Source organism: Ambystoma mexicanum, chromosome 7p (assembly GCF_040938575.1).
Source record: "Ambystoma mexicanum isolate Mex_15411 chromosome 7p, UKY_AmexF1_1, whole genome shotgun sequence".
Classification (NCBI taxonomy): domain Eukaryota; kingdom Metazoa; phylum Chordata; class Amphibia; order Caudata; family Ambystomatidae; genus Ambystoma; species Ambystoma mexicanum.
In genome coordinates, this window is record NC_090939.1 from 878090201 (window position 1) to 878114344 (window position 24144).

Genomic DNA, 24144 nt, shown 5'->3' on the forward strand with positions numbered 1-24144 from the left:
GCTTCCCTGCGATGGCATACTTTGGTGTGGCCTTTGGGTTTTCTTTACATGTGGCATGCACATAAAACGTATCAACCTGCCAATTCGCCCAGACAAGATGCTTGGATCTAAAGCTGCCCACAGTTGGGAAGCATGTAAGGACAGCAGAGTGTCAGTACAATGCCTGGTTCTCAGCATCTGGTCCAAACCTTATTCTCAGCACTAAGGTTGCAGAGATGTCATCTGGCAAGAGCGTCGGCCTTAGCTAGCAGAGCAGTCAGTATATTGTCTTTCTATGTGAAATGGACGTACGCAAGACAGGGACTATCATTCAACATCACCAGCAGTAGAACTTCCCACGGCTACAAAACCTGTTTCGCAGCATCTTGTCCTTTCACCGTGCAGCTTGTATGAAAAGTGGTAACATCAGATCATTGGGTCCTCCGGGCCCTCAAAGGCCCATATTCCTTTCCATTTATAACTGGAGCATCCCACTTTCACCTTACCTCCTTCCTGCATTCCTGAAGCCGTGTCACCCAGTGCTCGGCATATCTACACCTGGCAGTATTGCACTGGAGGTACAAGCGATGCTGATAAAGGGTTCACTGGAAAGAGTTCCAAGAAGGGGTTCCAGATGGTCTTGATTTCTTGATGCCAAAAAGGTGGTGGAGTCATCGGGGATCATCAACTCCTGAACAAATCTTTGAAGTAAGAGTTGTGCAGGATTGGTGCTCTTCGCCGATTCTTCAATCCCGTTTATTAAATCAACACTTCCTAAACATTATCAAGTACCACTGGTGCCTTCTGTTTGGGGGTGAGAAGTGGTGATTTTTGGTTTCCGGCTCTTCCTTTGGATGACACACTTTGGATGCTCTCATCTCTACCGACATCCCTCTCTCTAGCCCTCTCCCTGCCTCTCTCTCTTGGATGGACCACTCTCTTCTCTCCTCACACTTGAAGCTCTCCTCTTATCTTGCATCTGCACATCCGGCACGGCCACTCGGCTTCAAAGTCACCAGACCCATGAAAAGAGTGACAGCGGCTGCCTTTGCCTCCACCTACTCTCCGCCTCCTACTGCTGCGGCTGACTCCCACCCTGGCACAGCCCTCGCTAACTTCAATCTCTCTATCTCTAACACCCTTGATACTCTTGACCCTGTCATGAGGATCTGACTGAAGCCTTCCAAAAAGTGCAACTCTTGGTGCGGCTCTGATCTGGCTGTCCTTAAACGCAAGTGTAGGGCAGCTGAGCGAAAATGGAATTCGTCAGGAGGACCATCTGACAAACTGGCCTGCCGCCTCCTTCCAAGGCAATATCGACTCTGCATCCACACCAAGAAAAGAGTCTTTATTCAAGACTGCATCTCTGCTGCATCAAACACGGCCAAACATTTAAGTCTGTAAGGAACTGGCCAATCCTGCAGCAGCCTCCTCTCCTCTCTCACACCAACTCCACATCATACACCAACACCTCTGGAGCCTCCCTTGGCTCTCTCACTCCCATCACACATGATGTGGTCACCAGACAAGTCCGGTCTATGAAGGCCTCATCCAAACAGGTGGACCTGTGCCCTCCCAAACCATTAAGGACAACATTGGCTCTCTCGCTCCAGCCTTGATTTATCTCTGCAATCACTTTTTCGCCACTGGATTTTTCACAACTTCTCTTAAACACTTAGTTGTGCACCCATTGCTCAAGAAACCCTCTGCCGACCCCTCCAATCCGGCGAACTACCGCCCCATCTCTATCACCCCTTTCCTGAGCAAACTCCTGGAGAAGCTGGCTATCTCTCACCTCACCCTCCACACTGAATCTGTTGGTTGCCTCCACGACCATCAGTCTGGCTTTAGAGCACCATAGGAACGGAAACTGCTATTCTGAACACCCGTGAAGACCTGCTGTCAAATCTTGACACCAACACCCCCTCTGTCCTCATTCTTCTTGACCTCTCCTCCGCCTTTGACACAGTAAATCACATCATCCTGATCGCACATCTCTGTGGCACCCTGGGAATCACAGGTCAGGCTCTGGCATGGTTAACCTCCTTCCTTTCTAACCACCCATCCCAGGTGGAACTTGGGTACTTCCTCTCTACTATCACTCTTTCAACCTGTGGCGTCCCCTGGGGTTCTAACCTATCCCTCTGGTTCTTCAATGTCTACATGGCTGGCCTGGCACGTGTGATTGCCACTTTCACCTCTAACTTCCAGTGTTATGTAGATGACACACAACTCTCCTTCAGGATACCCTCAGCCACCTCCTCTACATCACTCATATCTGATTGTCTGTCAGTAATTCAGTCATGGTGTGCTGCAAATGACCTCTGCCTTAATGCCAGTAAAACAGAGATTGTTCCCATTGGGACTCCTGCTCCCACTTTCCCTCTCTCACCCTGGCCAGCCTCCCTTGGCCCTGTGCCCGCACCCACCTGCGAGGCAAAAAACCTTGGGGTCATCTTCGACTCACTCTCTTCTTCTCTACTCACATTTTGAACATCTTGAAAAAGTCCAACTACCAGCTGCATCTCCTCAGGGGTTCTCTTCCTTTTCTCACCTTCCCCCAGCGGCTCACTGTCTCCAGAGCCTACCTATCTGCAACATTGCCTACCTAAATACTGTCCCTCCCGAGCCCTCTGCTCATCTACCTACAACCTTCTGCGAGTGAGCCGGTTCTCCAAGCAGAGATTTGCAGGGAGATCTTCATCCTCAGCAGGTGCCTCCTGTTATCTACAATGTTAACTGTACTATATGCACTTCCTCTGCCTGTGCAGACTTGTATCTTTCAGAAATTCAAGGGCTCTGAATGACTGTTGTTTTTTCCCCTTGTTCCCTCCTTCCTTGACCGCTTTGAAACACTTGTCTTGTGTATAGGCGCTTTTCAAATAAACATTACTATACCATACCTTCTGTTCTAAAGTCAGGTGTCAGGTTTTGGTCGTGCTTTGGGTCCACTTTTACTAGTAGCCAATCCATGTCGCCTGATTCTTGGAAGACTGGTTTATAAAGGCTGGCATTGGAGGTACATTTCGGACACTCTGTCAGCAAAACAAAAGACTACATAGTGTGCCTTATTGCTGCATATAAAGGTATTGAGGTAGTTCTAGCTAGTTATGAACATGATGGTGCTTTCCAGCCAGTGGGAAGAATTAGCCGCATTCAGGAGACAGTCATTTCCCCAAGCGCATGACATCATCTTGTATCTCCTTCCTTATTAAATTAGACTTTACAGGCATTCTGTTCAGTGACTACACCAGAATCAGTTTTTTCAAACCCAAAGGGCCATGTTCAATCTCCTGCATGCAACGCCTCAATTCTGTCATGATTTGCAGTGGGGGATGACTGTCTCCTTTTAGGGCAAATCATCTGTACTCCTGGCCAAAGGTCCTTCAGCTCATGAAAAGTTCCTTGGTGGGCTGTGTAGTCCAACTAGTGTTTCCCATGAGAAGGCTTTAGGCCCTGATAGGTTCATTGATGCCTTCTAGTCGATCCACCATCTACTCAGGAAGCTGATGCCATCATTTAAGTTTTTGATTGTAATGACTACAAATTGGACATGAGGTTTTGGTATGCTGACTTGTTTAGACCGAGCTTTTTCCATACATGCGGGTGACCTTATGACCAAACCTCTTGTGGGTAATGAATTAGTAATGTCCCTAGGCGCAGTTAAATAACACACGTATTGCACCAATAATATTCAACTGACTTATAAACAAAGTACTGTCACAAAAGGTACAAGTGACAATATCGAAATGACACCCACAAGGGGATTTTAATTGTGATTTCTATTTTAAAGATGAATACAGCACATTCACTAATTTTAGAGAACGCAGAATAATCTACAATTGTGTGTAGATTTCTCACAAACATATTATATGGCAAATAAGAAAAAAACGGGGAAAAAAACATGGTCACAAATATTGTACAATATATTTTGCCGATGCACATAGGTACTTCTAATACACTGTTCAGGCGGTTGTATGAAGCTAGGTTAGGTTAGTCTCTAACATGATGTGCCGGTTGCATACCGTAGTCTGCCTGCAAGGGGGGGGGTTGATGCTTAAATGCATAAATGACTCAGATTAGTTGGCCTTGCCTTCACACGGACCAAGTTTAATCTGTGAGCAAGGACAACCACTTTAATTGCCAAAGAATTGTAAGAATGCTAAATGTGGATAGGCTAATCAAGGTTTTGATGTAAACTTTCTTTTGACTTCTGTTTTTTTCTGGGAACATTAATCAGGATATTAGGGTTACACTTGAAAGTGCAATGAATTCAGTGCATTTACGTTCATGCTCACCACAAAACATAAAGAGATACTAATAAAACATGAATTTGTTGGAGAAAGCGTGTCAGCTCTGGAATTTCATGCTAGGCAAAGTCTCGAAAGCTACAGTTGAGCTCGGGGAGGGTATCCGAAATACACTGTAGTACAACACGTGCAAAAACCTGACGACAACATTCAATAAAGTGAGTGTATGACGTAATGCTTGAGAAGGCTTTAATTTAATGCTTTACTTTATTCGATTCAGCCACACAGATGCAGCCTGCGGCGTGTGTCTAGAAGCCAGCATTTGGAAGCCAGGGCAATACAAAGCAGGTCCTGAATTGAAACAATCTTTTAAAAGTGAGCTCATCTGGTAATGCAATATTTTGGTAAAATCCCTCATTGCAGGTGGGAGCAGCCAGGTTAAGTTGTCTTAGGGGTGTGAGGCTGCGAATGCCATATGTGCAGTGTTTTGCCAACATGAGCCACCCTAGGGCTTTTGATGGACACGTTGACACGATTTAACTTAAAACAAATAGAGCCTCTAACGGTGAGGTTAAAAAAAAGCCTGTGAAAACTGAGCTTGTAAAAAAGGACCGGCTTTAGAAAACAACTATATAAATGGATATACAGAGGTAAAAACAGTGCATGTCCTATTTAATAATACTCTATCAGCTAACAGGTTGGTGAAGTAACTTTCATATCAAATTATTACTTCAAAGTGGCTATTCCCTGGAAGGAAAAAAAGGATCAACAATCCCGATAACGACTATGAGGATGAAACTGGATTACTGGGTCCATATTGTGCTCTTGTAAACCTAGACCCAGTTTCTTTTCCGACCTCTACACGCATAATGTGAAGAAATGCAGGCCTTGAAAAGAACATGAATATCTCCGATCCAGTTTGGCCGCACCGCAAAGAAACACTGGGAAAGGTTCCCTTTGGAAAATGGTTACCACCTTTGTATTCATCTCAGAAAGGCTACATCTTGCTAAATGTTTTATTTCTAGGTCCTTTTCCATCTCCTGCCTGTAAACTGCTTTTCTGGAGTCAACTATGTGTTCAAGTTGACAAGTTTCTCCTTCTACTTCATCAGGCACTCTTCAGTACATGGCACCTGAGATTATCGATAAGGGCCCTCGAGGATATGGTGCACCAGCCGACATATGGTCCCTTGGCTGTACTACTATTGAAATGGCCACAGGCAAACCTCCGTTCCATGAGCTTGGAGAACCACAAGCTGCCATGTTCAAAGTAAGATTTGACTTTATGATGTTGACTTTTTCTTCTATCGTTCAGTAGATGAAATGTGAGATTTCAATAGTGCGTGGTCTACCTTAGCAGAATGGGCATTAACGCTGTACTGTCATGAGAAAGTTGATGGCGGTCTCTTTGTTGCATGTTGTGTGGGTGCAGTTTTTTTATTGGGTCTAGTGATACGTGCCAGTAATGGCAGAAGTCAGGTTGTTTTTTGGTAGGTTCAAGTGTGTATTGAACCCTTTCAGAAAGATGTTGTTGGGTTAGAAATTTGACAGAGTAGCTAAATCATCTAATCTTCTGAGAAGGACCTACAGTGACCGACTGAGAGAGAAATGAGATAAACAGATGGCGGACTGGAGGATGAGGGAAGTAGCAAAATGGGGAGCGATTTGAGGAAGGCATATGAGAGTGTGTTACTTGATTAGTTTATTGCTAATATAATTAATAAAACTGTAACATATATGAAATTATAACACAAACTATATAAAAAGCAAAAAAACTGAGTAGCATGAAATGATTAAACCAAACAGACACATCAAAGTTGACAAAGAAGCAAAGACTTTAGGCTTTTACCTAGACTCGGCACTAACCCTCAAAAAACAAATCAACGCCACCTCATCCTCCACGGCCTACACTACTAAATAAATAAATGCCTGTAGACCCTTTCTAAACACAGATAGTTGTCTCAAACTAGCAAGAGCCCTCATAATGTCCAAGCTGGAATATTGCAATACCCACTACCTTGGTACCAGTCAGAGAAACATGCATAAGCTACAAGTAATGCAAAACAATGCTCTGCGAGCAGCCCTCAACATTCCTCGCTCCAATCATATTTCTCAAACCTGTCGTAATGCCAATTGGCTTCCCATCCAAGACAGGATAACCTTCAGAACGCTGATGATTACACACAAGTGCCTAAACAACTCAGCTCCCAAGTACCCCATGAACAAGTTCTCTAGAAAAGAATCTTCTAGACCCCCTAGAGCCAACCACTCTCACTGCCTAAACATTCCTAAATTCAAACTTACTAAAGCCGGGGGCTCCAGCTTCCCAGTGCGTGCAGCCACAATCTGGAAAAAAACGATCTGCAGAATTTAGAACTGAACCAGTATTCCACTCGTTTCGGAATGAAATAAAAACTTGGATCTTCTCCCTCTCTAACTGATCACGCTGCCTCATATACCTCTTACCATCTTCCTGCTACACACTGACAGGACCTCATCTGTATGACCCCCGACTTAACTAATTCTGCTCAAACACCAGATTACTGGTGCATCTGTATATTCTGTATATTATACTGTAAATTGTATGATATTTTAACTTTTATAGCCTACTGTAAATGTATGCAATGTTGCCCTGTTGTATATTAATGTCTCACACTCTGTATACTGTAACCATGTATCTAAGAAATGCGCCCAGTTACCCCTGGGTTTGGCGCGCTATAAGCAAATAAAACAAACAAACAAACAAACAGACAAGCAGCGTAACACGTCATTGTAATCGTTTAAGCAGACTAAATTGTGAGTCAAATCAACATCCTTTTTCTGAGAGTCATACACATTGGCAGGAAATAAATGGTCAGGACACCAGCAGATTGCAGGATGACTAAATTTCAGCACGTACAAGTAAAGTGATAGACATTGTCTAAAGTGCAAGTTTCGGAGCAAGGACAATAAATATGATTAGCTCGGCGGCGAAGACCAGTAACAGAAAAAATGCATGCACATGTATCAGAGAGCAATTATCACAATACAAAACAGAATATGATAAGATAAGTCATTTATAACGCGCCTGTACATAAGTGTTTCTAGGCGCAAAACACTTGATGAATACAGTTTGATGAATTGATGGATTAGCTGTCATGGGCAATTGATTCAATCTTAATTTTTAATAAGAGTCATTTGGGGTCATTACGACCCAGGCGGTAAGTACACCAACTTTACCACCATGGTGTAAACTACGTTTACACCATGGTGGATGGCGGATTTACCGCCCCATTCCAAGTTGAGTGGGGCGGTAAATCCCCATTTCCCATTTACCCTTCCCCATTCCCATTTTTGCCCCATAGGGCATAATGGGAGTGGGGAAGGCGCTAATTACGGCACCGTAAATTACGGTGCCGTAATTAGCACCAAGGCGGTTTAGCGCCATGGATTTTAACGGCTGCTAAAAGCAGCTGTTAAAATTGGAATCAGGCGTTAAGGGTTAACGACGGCGTTAACCCTTAACGCCTGAGTTGTAATGAGGCCCATTGTCTGATTATTTGATACATGCTCAAAATAAATCTTTCTAGCAAGGGGATCATAGCGGAAAGCCAATTGAAAACTGAAGATTTTCTTTGTGCAGATAAAACAAACAGAGTAATTATACGTGGGAGAGCATTGAGGAATCTCTGCTTACTGGGACAATACAAAGATGATGATAAAAAAGAATTCAGATAGATCAATTTCATGAAAAAATATCCTTAACATATACAATCCAGTGAGAGGCCAAAGCATCCTCTGGGGATAACAGAGGCTTTATAATAAAATGTTTGAAGCATGCTGCCTCATGTGACCAAGTCGAGGGTCACAATGTAGCGAGAGCGATATGGAGTCTAGATGTTATAGGTTTAATCTCAAACTCAAGGTCCAGAAACTCATCGGCCCTCAATGCCAAGACAGTCTTCTAGAACATATGCTCATCTTTGCCAATAGAATCCAAATTGGGAGGGGGCGGGGGCTCACACACAAGCAACAAAGCACGTCTGCCAGCAGGACTTTGCCTCGAAGACCTTTGGTGCTGGATTAACTGCATTGCCACCCGTTGCTGCAGAAAAATGTAAAATGCCTATCTTCGATTGTTTTATCTTACTGGTTACATTATCTACTAGGGGCTTCCAAGCATCTTTTCAAGAGACGCCAACCCCAAGACAATCAAAAGTTGGTACTGGAGAAAGGTTAACACCATCTAGATACAATCTGACAATCTTTCTTCAAAATATCACTAGGGATTTCTTTTTTGTTAACAATCATTTTCTTCGGTTTAACAAAATCATTGTAACCATTTAATACCTTTGTAAAGCAATTGGGGTCCAGCCAAGTAGGACATCGTCATCAGTATATGCCAGGCAGGGAATAGGTCTGCCTGACAATACTGGGACCTTACACGTACAATTAAGAAAGTGTTTCTCTAATCTGTTTGAATAAAGAGAATAGAGAGCCACAACACACCCCTGATTCACACCTTTGGTAGTAGAACAAAAGTCAGAACGTTCATCCTTTCTACCGTGGGTGACAAAGGTTACAGTACCTGTGTAGAGTTGTGATATCAATTTTAGGGTCTCTGGGTGAATGGCCATCTCTATTAGGACTTTGCACCAAAGGGTACTACTGATGTTATGAAAAGGAGTTGAGAAATCTATGAAGGCCAGAAAGATATGGGATCTTCTAGCCTTATAATACTTATCAACTATTACATGTAAATTAAGCACTGCTCAACCACACCTAATCCTCTTCAGAAACCCAACAGAGTGAGAGAAAGAACGTGGTTGTTAGCTATACAATTTACCAGTTTCCCTTAGATAAATAGTTCCCAGAGTTTAATGAGATTATCACTTAGTACTATTAGCCGATAGCAAGCTGAGCTGTTTGGTATTGCGTTGTTTGGCCAATAGGAGTTTTTTTCGATGAAACTTTTTCTGCAATATTTCCATCGAAAAAACTCCTGTTGGCGTAAGAACATAGAGCCATGTCTTTCTCCTTTTTTGAAAACTGGTACAATGGCCAATTGGAATCAAGTTGAATAAATATCTAGTCAATAAATCCACCCACATAAAATTATCAAAGGTGCTCAGAGGGGTATACAAGATTTATAAAGATCTCTTCGTACAACATCCACGTCTGCAGCATTTAAAGAGCTAAAAGTCATCGTATAAGGTGATTTTCTTTGTTGTTAGCTCGATTATAAGGGTATTCAAAGTGGGATAATTTGAACGGTGCGAACATTCTAGGCTATCAGTTAAGTTGTACATTTTAATGTAGTGAGCTAGCCAGCTTGAATAAGGTATATTACGCAATGTGGATTCTTCAATTAGATTATCTTTGGTGCCCCTTTGAATCATTTGCCAACATGTTTTGGAATCTTCATTATTAGAACAAGATAGTAGTTTGGCCCATTGTTCTCACTCTTGGGTTATCTCTGCTCTTACAATGATCTTTATGTTGTTGGCTCGAGCGTCACATCGTAATTGTTGGATGGTCAGTGGATCTTTAAAGGCAGTAAGAAGGACACGTTTGGCAGTTCTACAAACTTGATCAAACCAGGCATGATGTGATTTAGGCTTCATAGGCATTTTTATCAGGTTGCTAATGGGCTATTAACAGAATCAAAAGCAGGAATCAAAATATATATATATCAGTCTCAAGTGACGGACAAATATCTATTTGAGTCTGAGCAGTCATGATCACCTTCCTCATTATTGTATCTGATTTCATTATGGATCATTTGAACCTTCTACGATTACTGTAAGGTGTATTAGCATCAAGAGGTAGGGTAGAGGTAGACGTCTTAGATGTTGGAATTGTTAGGTCATAAGTAAGGTAATGGATCACTTTCAGCCTTAGTTATAACTTGAAACCTGATATATGCATCAAAGAATGATGGCCACACTTACATCATGCCCTGGCTGAAGGTTGTGCAGGAGTACAAAAGGTGGCAAGACCTGGTAGATACCCTGGATCCAATATTCCAATATTCCTCCACTCCTCTTCAACACCTAGCCTCCTCCCACTACTTGTTCCTCTCTAAATCCTCTGCTTCGACCACACCACCATCTGCTCCTCTGGTCTCTTCCTCCAACCTCTGTACTTATCCCTTTGTCCGTCCACCAATTCTCTCCAAATGCCATTCTACATCCCCTCAAACAGCCCACACCCTAGTCTGTGGTGTTTGACTTTTTATCGGGCCTATATTCCTGCTCTCCATTTGTTGCCTGCCTGCTGGCTTGCACCTGGATTTTATGGGTGGGGACGGTTTGTGATTGGACAATTTGCTAGTATCTCCCCCTGGGCCTGCCTAGTGAGGAAGATGGTACAAGAAGCGGGTGGTGGGTATTTGGTTTTCCATTAAGCCGATCTGCTCTGTCTTGTAAGCCTCTTTCTGGCACTCAATAGAAAATATAAGCTTATCCATGTAAAAGTCTCAGCGAGATCTCCCCATGGCAAAGTCTGACCATTTCTATGTTTTGGGATAGCGTGTGGGGTCTTCGCGGATCTCGAACGTCCATGTTGCATCTCTTTAAGAGCTCATGATCATGGCAGCAAGCTTGCAAGGCCTGTACGGTGTAAACAAACACGCAGGGGTATGTGAAAGGTGGAGGTGGTTGCTCAACCAAACGCAGAAGTTAGGGAAAGAAGCGCCAGATGTATGTCATTGTCTGTGCTGTGACAGACTGGCACCCTTCTCTCGTTCTATGTTGCTCTGCTTTCACTGTTACCATGAGGCCGTGCTGCGCTCTGTACAGTGTTCTATGCCACTATAAGGCCTGCTCACAGGACTGTTGAGCAGGGAAGGAAACTTTCAGGACTCAGGCAAAGAGACCTGAAACACTGAGGTGCCCCTCAGCCAGCCAAAGTTGACAGAATTGGTGTGGAGCAGAAGTTAATGTGCCCCAAAATGGTCACATAAGCAAGGGAAATGGTGACCCGGGCATCTTGTGCACCTGGAAAAAAAGGTGTATGTCAGAAATTCCCAAGTTTGCAACTCCATGAAAAGTGAGTAAAAACAGCTCACTTTTTTGTTTCCTCCATGTTAGGCTCACAACACGTATGACATGATGCAAAACTGCAAGATGCTAGCTACACATATACCTTGGCTGTGGCTTCTCGCCCTCCTGCGCCATCTTGCTGGCTTCTAAGGTCAATACCGCTTTTTCCAGAGTTGGCTGATAATTGCTCTTGGTCCCATAGTGCACGAGCATGGTTGCTTGTAGGAAGTGAGAGATAAATCGGGCCTCATTACGACCCTGGCGGAATGCGTTAACAGGTTCCGCTAATGGGTGCGGACCCGTTAACACCATTCCGCCTGATTATGAGGTCCCCTCGCGGTACCTGGTAAGGACGCCTGGTAAAGCCAGGCGTCCTTAGCAGGTCCCGCGAGGGGAAGAGGGAGCTAACAACGGGCCGGTGGTAATCGGACCGTTGTTAGCTCCCTCTCCCATTCCCATTGCCCTATGGGGGCTCAAATGGGAATGGGGATGGTCCCAGCCCGGGTTCGCAGAGGGAGGAATTACCGGGCCCTCCGTACTCGGAATGGCCCGGTAATACCCCATTCTGGGAACCCAGTAAAGGAGCCCGGTTTGGCGGCAGCCATGGCTGCTAATAGCACCATGGCTGCCGCCAAACTCGTAATGAGGCCCATTGAGTTACTAAATACATAATTGTTATAGGAAGAATTGCTGTAATATGTTGGTTTTACGGGGTTGGCACTCAAAGATGGGAATTACATACCCTGAGGATAGTTGTCTTATATTAAATGCGATACTGTGGGCCTCATTACACGTTGTGCGGTAACCATGGCGCTGTTAGCGCCATGTTGCCGCCGGTATTTTAACGTGTCCGCCTTGGTGGATGGCGGAATTACCGGCCTACTCCAAGGTGGGCGGGGCCGGTAAGTCCCCATTCACCAAGGCCCTTCCCCATTCTCATTTTTGCCCCCATAGGGCATAATGGGAATGGGGAAGGTGGTAATTATGGTACCGCAAATTGCAGTACCGTAATTAGCACCGAGGTCCCTTTGTGGCACCCTACTTTAACCAGCCGTTAAGGTCGGGTCCCGCAAAGGGAACTCGTAGTAAGGCGGTAAGGGTTTACCGGTACCGGTGCCCTTACCGGTACCGGTAAACCCTTACAGCCTACCGTGTAATGAGGCCTGTATGTTCTGATGCTGTATGTTATGGTATGGTATAGTATTTCAGGTATCCACTGGAAACATCCCACAAAAACAAAATTACCTCCAACAGTATTGCAAGCAATAGTAGCATCATGGTAATAATTTCCCATGACCAAAACATCTCCATGACTGTAGTTAGAATTGTAATTGAACTCCATCCTAGGATATGTTGAAAACGCTATTTGGCTTTGATTAACAACATTTTTGCTTGGGAATATCTTGCCCTGGGGATATTGATTTGCTGATATTATTGATTGGCAGGGTGTTTTTGTGGGGAATATTTTCACGTAGAATCATATTGCATTGGAGGTGCACAGATGTACGCGCAGCAGAATAAGAATCATCTCCTTGACTCTCACTTTCCAGGTTGGGATGTTTAAAATCCATCCTGAAATTCCTGACTCGCTGTCAGCAGAAGCCAGGACCTTTATTTTACTCTGCTTTGAGCCGGATCCCGTGAAGCGCGCTACTGTGGCCGACCTGCTGAGGGAGCCCTTTTTAAAGCAAGTGATAAAGGGCAAAAAGAATAAAATTGCCTTTAAGCCTTCAGGTAAGGAAAAGACAACAGAACTGTTAGCAAAAGCGGGCAGTTTTTAGGATTAGAGGATTAGAGGGAGGGAATGAACTCTGTGAGCCTCTATCTTGCCGAGCTAGCGAACAACCCTGGAAATCACTACAAGACAAACTTTGGATGCAAGTTATGTAACAAGTTAATTCAATTCTATGTTCTGTTAGAAGAAAACTGTGATCTAGTGTATTTGTTGTTGACTTGCTTAATTCCTTAATAATTAGAACCCAAGGTTAGTAAGAAAAATCCTGCTAAATCTTACTGAACCCAGTTTTATTATTATTATTATTATTATTATATGTAACAGTGTGAAACATATTCAGTTTTCATGATGGAGAAACTATACTTCTGGAAAAAGAGCAAGAAGGCCAGACTTTCTGCCCTGTTTCTGTTAGGATGTGAAGATAGTTCTTGCAATGTCTTGATTACCATTAAATAAAGTTATAAATGAAATTGAGAAATATTTTGAAAGGCAAGAAGGCAATGCTCCCCTTTTGCTTTAGCGTGTATAAGTGTTTCTGTGTGGAATGTGGTAGCGCCTGTGGGTCTGTGTGGGCACGTGTGTGTGTCTTTGCATGCACGTTTGAGCGTGTGTATGCGCGCGCGTGCGTGCGCTTGTGAGGGCCTAATGAATAAAACCTTTGCTGGGCTGCACCCGATTTAGGGTATACAACTATCAGTGAAACATTTGTTTACACGCATCCCCATTATCCACATAGTGAGGAGTAGAATATAGTTAATTAGACCCAACAAAGTAAATCAAATGTCTTATGTTTTTTTCAGTTTTAGTGAGTAGCTGGTTAAGGCCTCACAAGTATAGGAAATTGAAAAACAAGTCCTCACTTTTCACTTTTGGCCCTTGCTAGTTAAACCGTTTTTACTTTAAAGGAGAGTTCCGGGACTTTTTTTTTATTGTCCCTACGGGTCGGCCATGTGTTTGTAAGCATAAATCGGTAGATCGTAGGAAACTTTCCTATGGACCTTACCCGACTTTTCGCCCCTTATCGCACTCGAAATCAGCCTCCATTTTGTGATAATCCTATCATTCCGCCGCATCGACCTGGCTCACCTGCCTTTGCGGCACTAAATCAAATCCCCCGCCCCTGAAACAGACTTTATCAAAACATTCATATTCCCCGCCTCTATCCGTGACGTGACTGTGCTGCGTAGGCAAACGCGCCCAGGCGTCTTCTACGCGACTCCACACAGACCCCGGAAATCAACACAGATCAGCTCACAATACAGCGCACCACAATTCGGAATATGAAACTGTACTTTGAAATCAAACCGCAAGATTGTAAATGTGGTAAAGTACATTTATTTGACATCAAATGTTTAGAGAATATTCAGCGATTTGCATTTTTATTTGCTCATGTTCCAAAAAGTTCGTATTGAGGAACGCGATGGTCCTTTGCTGTACACAGGGTCTTAGAGCATCTCACAATACAGCACCACAATTCGGAATGTGAAACCGTGGTTTAAAAGCAAACGGCAAGATTGTACATTTGGCAAAGTACGTTTATTGGACATCAAATGTTTAGAGAATATTCAGCGATTTGCATTTTTCTTTGCTCTCGATCCAAATTAGTTCGTCTTGAGGGAAGCGATGTTCGTGTGCAGTACACAGGGTGTTGGTTTACGATAAAAATAAGCTCTTCTGTCGCACTGATAATCGCATGGCTGTTCCAACAACGAGGCGCTAGGCCACCACAATGGTAGGTATGTTGCATCTAACCGTTAGTACCGCGTAAGGGCATACTTGTACTTGGCGATCGTCCCATAAAATGGTCAGGGTGGTAACGTTGTTCACGCGGAGAAGCAACTGGCGGCTGTAGAAGCCGTCCGCCGGTGTCTGGTACTCGTGACACAGACAGTAGTGAATGATGTACCTAAAAACATAAAAAATGAAATTAGTCTCACCATCAGATCCTTATTAAAATTATTCATTTCATAGCGAGGACAGCGCTACTGGGTGTACACAAGTGTTTAAAGGCGTGGCGAGGCATGGAGGGGGGGGGGAGTGCAGGTGGAGAGTGGAAGGGCCCAGGACTGAGGTCGCAGACAGTGGACCAGTTGTAGCAGGGGAGAGGGAGAGAGAAAGCAGAAGCAAAGAGGAAGGTTTTGAGGTGCTTCAGTAAAAGCAGATGTTTCTCCTCAAGATAGTGCGCGGTAGAAAACAATATGCCACATAGAACGAACAAGTACAACTGAACCCGTCTTTAAAGCCACTGTATAGTAATGAAATTGCGGTATAAACTCATCAAAAGTTACTTACATTATATTTGCATTTTCCATTGTGTCTCTGTGTAGGGCAGACCCGAAACACCACTCCTTCTTTGCCGACGTTACTTCTTCTAATGAACGTGGCTCATCGTTTCGTTTCTGAAATTTTATTCATTATCTTTTCTTAGTCTTTCAGGATGGTCCCGGCCTGTCAAGGTCAAATCACAATAGAACCTTATATTGGGTCGTGGGCCGTTCCGCCACCCGAGCAAAACATCAAAGCAGCTGACCTTCACTTTGAGCGAGCACACATTTCTAGTTAGCTGCAGTTAGTTTTAGGGACATCTTGTCTGCGTGCCTTTTTTTTTATTGTCCCTATGGGTCGGCCATGTTTTTGCAATACGGAAACATTCTATAATTTTTGTAAAAATGATTTATATTACTGTTTGGTTTAATTGCAATGGGCCTGCAACATGAGGAGACTCGAGAGAACAGACAATCAAATTACAATCATTTAAACCGTGATGTGTATTTCTCAATGAGCTCTGCTTTAGGTGGACATGGAACAGAGGCAATGTTGGGTGGCAATGCAGTTGTCCCCTGCATAGGTTCGTTCACCACTCCATGTATGTGCCTATCGAGGACATCTACGATAAGTCTCTCAATAAACTCATATTGCATATCCTCAAACACTGGTTTGATCACCCATTGTTTACTTCTTTTAGTGAAGGCCTTATTGTAGCGAAGCGTCCCTAAAGTTCCGGTCGTCCTACTTTGTTGACGGCCAACATTATGGTTATGTGCCAAGACCGCTAAAAGAGTCCGATTTATCATGCCTTCCATGCCAAAATGCAATCTTTTGGGCCTGTACTTGAGGCACATATTGTGGAACACCTCCAAATCTCCTGTGTGGCAGAATTCCGTGAGTCCCCTCAAAGCTTTTGTTATAGTTTTATCAAATACAATCTTTTCAATGGCTTTGTGAGTGGGTGATGAAGGAATCAACCACTTCTTCTTCCGTGCCTCCTCTGTGGACAAATGGCCATGTTCACATTTGTGGAAATGCTCATTTGTCGACCATCGATGTACGTTGCTACAGTGCAACATTACTGACCGCCATTTTTCCAGTAGAATTTCCAACGACCCTTCACATGTTTTTGAGCTCCACCAAAGATGGTTGCTGATTGACTTGGACCACTGTGAAATACCTTGCAATTCTTTTTTTTTACCTGCAGCAGACAATTTTTTATTGATTGATTTTGCAAGATGCCAAACGTCAAATTGGTGATTTATATTTTTGTACTGTTCTCTCATTGTCTTGGCAATTGAAACGTGTCTGTCCGTGGCTATCAGGTCGATCACCATTCCCCGCGATTGTAGTTCTTGCAATGATGCTACAAAGCCAACTTTCTCCATGGCCACTGAGGATGTACTTTGTGACACCTGCACGACCACCGAACTCACAATTTTCTTACTTTCCATGTCCTGAAAGTGGTAGGTGCAGTACTTGGCTGAAAATCCTGGGCTGTCGCACTGTCCATCACCGGCTAGCCTGAAGCGTTTGCCCGCGAATGTACTTTCCATTGACATTTTTTCCATTCTCCAAGCTTCGCTGATGGCTGGAAATAGATAATCGGTTTGGTATTTGTAGAACTGACTTTTCGCAATGAAATGGATTCCCACAAACTGAAAGAAATACTGTAACTTTTTAAAACTTGAACCACTAAAAAGTGCGGCCGCTGCACAAAGTAGATTGCCTGCTGGCAGTTGCCCCAGCATGGGTTGTGCAGACCATGCGAACGGATGATATTGTGTACAGGTGGCATGTATTTTAAGGTTAGTGCCTCGAATTGCACGAGTCACATTAATCAATGGCTCCCCACATACTTCCCCACCAACCGAATGCCCACATTTCATCATCATAATAATATCCATCAAACAGCTATCGAATACAATGAATTTGGCCTCTTTCCTTATACTTTCACTCTGCATCCCAGCTGGTTCGGCCTGTAACGTTGAGGACATGTCACTCGCATGAAAGGTACAATCTCTGATATCGTCTTCCGCTATGCTGAGTGATATTGATGGTGTTTCATTGTCGTCCACGTCATTCTCTTCCATTGCAACATCTGTTCCTTGTCCGGAGATGGGAGAAAAAAACAATGTCTTCAACTTTCGCGCGCTCTTATTTTTTGCGGGTGTGGATTCTGTGAATTGATCTCCGACTGCATCCAAACTACCAGGAGGACATTCACTATCAATGGCTGGTGGTGGTATAGCTCCGTTGTCAATCACTTCATATTCTTCCCATTGGCACGATGCATCTCCAGTCTCAAGTCCCTGCCAAAAGGTTTGACAAGCAACATCTCTCGTTCGCTTCACTGTCTGTGTAGATTTAGTTCTTACACCCACTCGCAACTAGAGGACAGATTAGAAAAGGGATGTTCAGTTTAAACACAACTTACAGTATTGAACTATTGACAGTGAAAGACAACATAATATAGTGAACAGGACACTAACCTTCTTTTGCTTTCTTTTCTTTGAAACTTTCTTGCCTCGAACTTCAACATCTGGACGCTGTTGCTCCGACTCGTGTGTGCATGTCTCCACTTCCTCTCGCGCTGCAACGACTATATTTTCATGATAAGCACATCCATCACTCACTGAGGCTCCATCGACTCCCTGAAACATAGAACTTTCATTAGTATGTATAATAATATTGAAAACACAAAATGTACTTGGGGACCAATACCCATACGTACATCTCAATAGCAAAACACGAATGAACGCATTGTGTAGAACATTCAAACGACAATAGTTCACGCATTGTTGATCTAGTTAGATTGAACTGTCAAGATCCATACCTCGGGCTCCGCATAGACTTCCATTGATGATATTATTGAAGATGACGCTTCAGCAACTCCCTGAAACACAGTAATTGCATTAGTATGCTTTTCTATTTTGTTAAAAAGAACATAAACTTTGAGCAGGCGTCAACGGCTCATCTAAATAGACCTGCACAAATGATCAGTTGTCTAAAATAAATAATGGATATGTAAATATGATTCGATTTGCTCGATCGTTGGAAGTGTCACCACCCAGAGATCTGCATCAACTACTAGGGGTGATGTTCTTGTAGAAGAAGCTCCGTCATCTCCCTGAAACATAGTACTTGCGTTAATAAAGAAGGAAGTATAGCGGATGTAATCACGTCATATGATTTCGCTTGATCGAACTGTCAGTATCCATACCTCGAAATGCATAAGAACATCAAGGGACGATGTAACTGCGGTGCACACTTCTGCAAGCTGTTGCGCCGACCCGTAACTGCATGCTCCCCCTTCTACTTGGACTAATGCTCCATCGACTCCCTGAAACATAGGACTTTCATTAGTAATGAACACAATATTGAAAAAAGAAGACAAATAGGAGGGCGACGACAGAAGGACATATCAATGGCTAAAAACGAAAGAAACGTACCTCGAGCATCTGAGTGACATCTACGGTTGTCGTCAATGCGTTGGACTCCTCAGCATCTCCCTGAAAGACAGTACTTGCATTATTTTGGATAACAATAATTATAACTGAAAACAAAGACTAGAGGACGAGTACAAGGGTGTACCATTAGGTAAAATAATTACACGATCAATTAAAACTATTGATTTACATGCCTAAAACAAGTCAGTGTCAGAATAGCTAAGTAAGATTACCCGATAGGCGCTTGAAGTGGCTGATGACTGCAATAACGACACGGATGGAGAATCTTCCGCCTTCATATTGAGTGGATACATAAATGGGGAAATTATTGTTAGCTACTGCTACACACTACCGCAAGGCCGAGAACTAGATCCGTAAACTTGACTCACCAGTGGAGGCATGTGGACGAATAGAGTGGGAATAGCGGTTGAGAGCAATTTTCGCCTCGCTCGCGGTGTTTTCTTCTTTATTAGCAATGATGTGGAGTACATGTCTGGGCTAAAGTGCCTGCTGCAGATGCGGTATCGATCACCCCTCTTGTCCGCAAAGACTTCTAGGACTCTACTTTCTAGCTCAGAGGCTGGATATCCGCAATATCGGACCCATCCTCTTATCTGATCTATTGTCTTAGGGAAAACATGCATTATAGTACCTTCAGATTTGTTATGGGTCTTCGAAGGGCAACCGCCAATGGAACAGGCAGGCATTATGGAAAGTTCTGAAAAGTAAAGATCAACAATTCTCTATGAATACCAATGTGTTAAAACAGTAAATGACACATAAAAGGTTCAATGCAAGGTCCGTTTTGGTTCTTGGAACTATACACGTTATTCACATGCGGATAAGTATTTCAATAACTTTCAAAAAATAGAAAAAGTAATTTGACTAAACTCAGAACATGTGACTAGTTCCTTGCATGTACTGTCGTGAACGAAAAGAAAACATGGATGCAATTTGATGACTACTAGCAAATAGATATAAATTAAAAAATTGGACGCAAAATGATTATGGTACATGGACTTACCTTGACGAACAAACAGTTAGATGCAGGGATCAGAGTAGTTTCTTGTCGTAGAACAGGGAGCAGTTCACAGGTTGCAAACTGACGAGTTTGCTCAAAGTGGTCACGGAAGTTCACAGAGACGAAGAGCAGATAACCAGCACCTTCACGGGTTGACTAGCAAAGCGCAAAGAAGTTCTCATTAGAAATATGAGGTGGGTTATAAAGAATTCGAACCAGGGGTGTGTTTGTGAATGAATGACGTGTATATGTCGTGGCATTATGTGGATTGCAGGGGGCCGTCCAGCGTGAGGGGGATGCTTGGCAGGAGACACGGGGTCTGGAGGTAGACATGGGAACAACAAACCCATGCTCTATAGACCACTTTGAAGTGTACATGGTCTTTGGCACCTCTTGGCCTTTATCGCTCCCTGACAGCTCCACTTGCCAGCAGCTCAAGTACCCCGGTGCGAACTGCCTTTGATAGGGCGGGGGGTGGATCGGGGCGGTGGTCGTGCAGACAAGACACAGGAAGACTCGTGAATGGAGACACACTTATGTGGATTGCAGGGGGCCGTCCAGCGTGAGGGGGATGCTTGGCAGGAGACACGGGGTCTGGAGGTAGACATGGGAACAACAAACCCATGCTCTATAGACCACTTTGAAGTGTACATGGTCTTTGGCACCTCTTGGCCTTTATCGCTCCCTGACAGCTCCACTTGCCAGCAGCTCAAGTACCCCGGTGCGAACTGCCTTTGATAGGGCGGGGGGTGGATCGGGGCGGTGGTCGTGCAGACAAGACACAGGAAGACTCGTGAATGGAGACACACTTATGTGGATTGCAGGGGGCCGTCCAGCGTGAGGGGGATGCTTGGCAGGAGACACGGGGTCTGGAGGTAGACATGGGAACAACAAACCCATGCTCTATAGACCACTTTGAAGTGTACATGGTCTTTGGCACCTCTTGGCCTTTATCGCTCCCTGACAGCTCCACTTGCCAGCAGCTCAAGTACCCCGGTGCGAACTGCCTTTGATAGGGCGGGGGGTGGATCGGGGCGGTGGTCGTGCAGACAAGACCCGTTTGCCGCAGGGCCTCACCAAGGAGAGGCCATCTAACTGAATGTAAGAGGATGGCTGCAGGATCTACTACATGGAAGGCAGGGGGGTGAGTTTATAAATACCTCACCCTCCCAGGAGAATATACACTAGATTCATTTAAAAAATCAAAACAACCATTGTTAAAATATATGTTGGGCTTTATTTTAGATTTTAATTAAACATAAATAATAAACATTACACATTGTAAAGTTGAGGTTGCAGCACATCGAGGGAAAATCCGCGGTATTGTCCACTGTCACTGGGGAAATGTTGTCTAATGGCAAGTACCGCACAGGCAGGTATTACTCTCCGAACGCGGTGTCCGAGCCTCCCGTGAAGCCACCAAGTGAAGCAACGATAGGCCACCAGCCTGTACCACCTGTGAAAAAAAAAGATGCAAACTGTATTAAACTGACCAAACTTTCTTATCAATGTCGATTCAGGTAACACATGTCATTTTTCTTAGAAAAAAATTATATCTAGAAAATGCACTATATGGAACCAATTTACATGCGTTCCAATGATATGTAAATGTAATTTTATATGTGGGAGACGACCATGAAATAGTGGTGGCATCACTGACATCACAAACAGAGTATACTTACTCGTTACTCGGATTACGCGGACGAACAGTGCCACGAAGTTCGTGCATAAGCACCATCATCATCCTCAACACTGTCCGTGAGAGGCAGGCTTCCCTGAACTCTGGCAGCTCGGTGATGCATTGCGGACTTTGCTCGCCTTCCTGCTGACTTTGCTCGCTTTCCGAAATGTAGGCCAAGCACCCGGAATTTTCACGGCAGCAGCAGTTCTCCTCCTCAGTTGGCATTAGCTCGCACCGATTGCACGTGCACCAGGTGGAGACGCCGTCCATGCGACATGGTCCAGGCTCTTCATCCGTTGACTGGTCCTCCCAACTGCCGTCCGAATCCCCATCGTTTTCGCGTGCTTGCCTTTCCAGTAGTTCTTCCTCGGTGTACTCGGGCTCGTACATATACGGCATTATTGTGGCCATTGTGCGGTAAAGATAGTAAAATAATTTATAGCGGTGGTACTGGTATCTGTTCACACGGGCTACAAGCGGCGAAGGTAGCTGACCAGAGCACTGAAACGAGTCACAGAATACTCAAAGTAACACAGAGAGAGGAATGGAATCGAAAATCTGCTGCTGTATGTTGTGAAACGGTCTGTTTATACTTATTGGGGAAAGAGGCGTCCTGCCATTTCCATGGCAACACGTCAATAGCTGAGGCGCAGCGATTGTTGACACGAGACGTGCTTGAAATGGGCAGTACGCGTCTGCTGATGTCAGGCTCAGGGGCGGGGGATTTGATTTAGTGCCGCAAAGGCAGGTGAGCCAGGTCGATGCGGCGGAATGATAGGATTATCACAAAATGGAGGCTGATTTCGAGTGCGATAAGGGGCGAAAAGTCGGGTAAGGTCCATAGGAAAGTTTCCTACGATCTACCGATTTATGCTTACAAACACATGGCCGACCCGTAGGGACAATAAAAAAAAAGTCCCGGAACTCTCCTTTAACTGCGGAAATCATTGTGAGGGCTTCACGACTACAGCAGTGCACAGGGGAGTGCACGCGTTAGCATGACTGATATTTTTCTAATTTGCTTTGGGATCCTATTATGAAGCCCGGGTAAAGACTTATAATTGCCTGCCTCTTCATGCAGCATTTCTAAATATGGTGATTCTTTGAATCAGTGAAGCGATGCATGTTAACTTTGGTCGGCCACTGAGCCGGATGGATGGTCTTCCACTACACTAGGCAGATGGTCGCAGCATCTGTTCTTGCACTACCACTCTTGGTCTAGGTGTTTTAATTGCAAGACTATGGGCCTCATTACGAGTATGGAGGTAGCCATGCCCTTAATAACCCAGGCTGCCTCCATACCGGGTTCCAGGTCCGGGTTCCTTCAATGAGGAATTACCGGGCCATTCCAACCTTGGAGGACCTGGTAATTCCTCATTGAAAAAACCCATCCCCATTCAATGGGAATGGGGTGGGAGCTAATAACAGGTCTATTAATAACGGGCCCGTTATTAGCTCCCTGGTCCCCTTGCGGGACATGCTAAGGACGTCTGGTCTGACCAGACGTTCTGAGCGGGTCCTGCAAGGGAACCCCGTAATTAGGCGAATGGGTTTACCGGCACTGGCAACATTACCGGTGCCGTTAAACCCATTCCGCCAACCTCGTAACGAGGCCCTATGACTTATTAAGTGTAGTTTTCCACTTATTCTTGCAGGCCAGACATCACCCTAAAGAAGGACCATGTGTGGTCCGAAATGCATTGACCATTGTGTCTGCCTGATTGTTGATTACATTTCACCACCTCAAATTGTTTATTACATTTTAGTTCAACATTTATTACGAAACCTGGCATTGAATTGTGTTGTTAAATAGTAGCAGTATTTTCTGCTAAAAGTGTCGCTCCATCACGGTGGATTTTCTTCCCTCCGTATTTTCAACTTTGGTAAGTCAGCCATGCCTTTTCACCCAAATAACACGACTTTTCTGTCAAAGTTGATCATTAGATAGTTGGCCTCTTGCTTATTTTCGCCCAAGGCAAGGTGCCTGAGGTCTTTACAAAGTTTTGTGGAAACATTTTAGTTGAAATGAGGAGTCATGAGTATGTTAAATGCAATGTTTAAAGAAATGTAAACCGATTAGAAAAAGAAAATGGTGTATTATGAAACTACTTCCAGACTAGGCCATATTATCACTTCATCGGCCTGGTTAAGTTAAAGGAATCCATCTTGAAATTATATTTTTGCTTGTAAGGCTGACTTCCATCCTGGCACATCGAAACGTGCATATGCTTACCCGCTTGTTAGCAGTCCTTGCACATAGCTTTGTTTATGTAACCTTGCTCATACCGTTAATTTTCAGTTCAGTGCAGGCTACCTCCGCTTCCAACAGAGTCTTGGTAGGAGCCGCGCATTTAACTATAATGAATTCACACATCTAAACTAACGACATTCAGGAGGTGTGGGAGTGTTCCATGAAACCTTGAGGGGTGGCTTACTTGTGAAGACCCTAAGGAGAGCATTGGGAAACGAGAAACCTTCTTAAAGGAAGCCATACATTCTGTATTGTGGTAGTGCAGGGGGCACTCAGATGAGTTGCCCTCCCTGTAGAATCTCATGCTGCGTTCTTGGGGCACAAAGCACTCATTGTAATTGTAAGTGGTTAGGAGTATGGCAGCCAAGTTAGATTGACATTGCAGTGCCATGTTTTTTTAACTTGATTTCTATTTCTTGAATTCCAGTGGTATGTAGGAAACATTTTCCAGATTCCTCTTCAGGGCGGCCCCACTGATGGAACCCCAC

The 24144-nt window shown here is 44.2% G+C and overlaps 1 protein-coding gene and 1 long non-coding RNA gene across 3 annotated transcripts in view; one reads left to right on the forward strand and one right to left on the reverse strand.

Annotated features, from left to right (window-relative positions):
• Positions 1–24144, forward strand: part of MAP3K15 (mitogen-activated protein kinase kinase kinase 15) — a 1358420-nt gene that overhangs the window by 1113522 nt on the left and 220754 nt on the right. For both annotated transcript variants that reach the window (XM_069637110.1, XM_069637109.1), the window contains exons 19-20: positions 5342–5499; positions 12802–12985. In XM_069637110.1, coding sequence (XP_069493211.1) covers positions 5342–5499; positions 12802–12985 — 342 coding nt within the window. The remainder of the gene's footprint in view (positions 1–5341; positions 5500–12801; positions 12986–24144) is intronic.
• The window catches only part of LOC138526401 (uncharacterized), a 309600-nt gene that overhangs the window by 80668 nt on the left and 204788 nt on the right, over positions 1–24144 (reverse strand). The gene's annotated exons all lie outside the window — the stretch shown is intronic.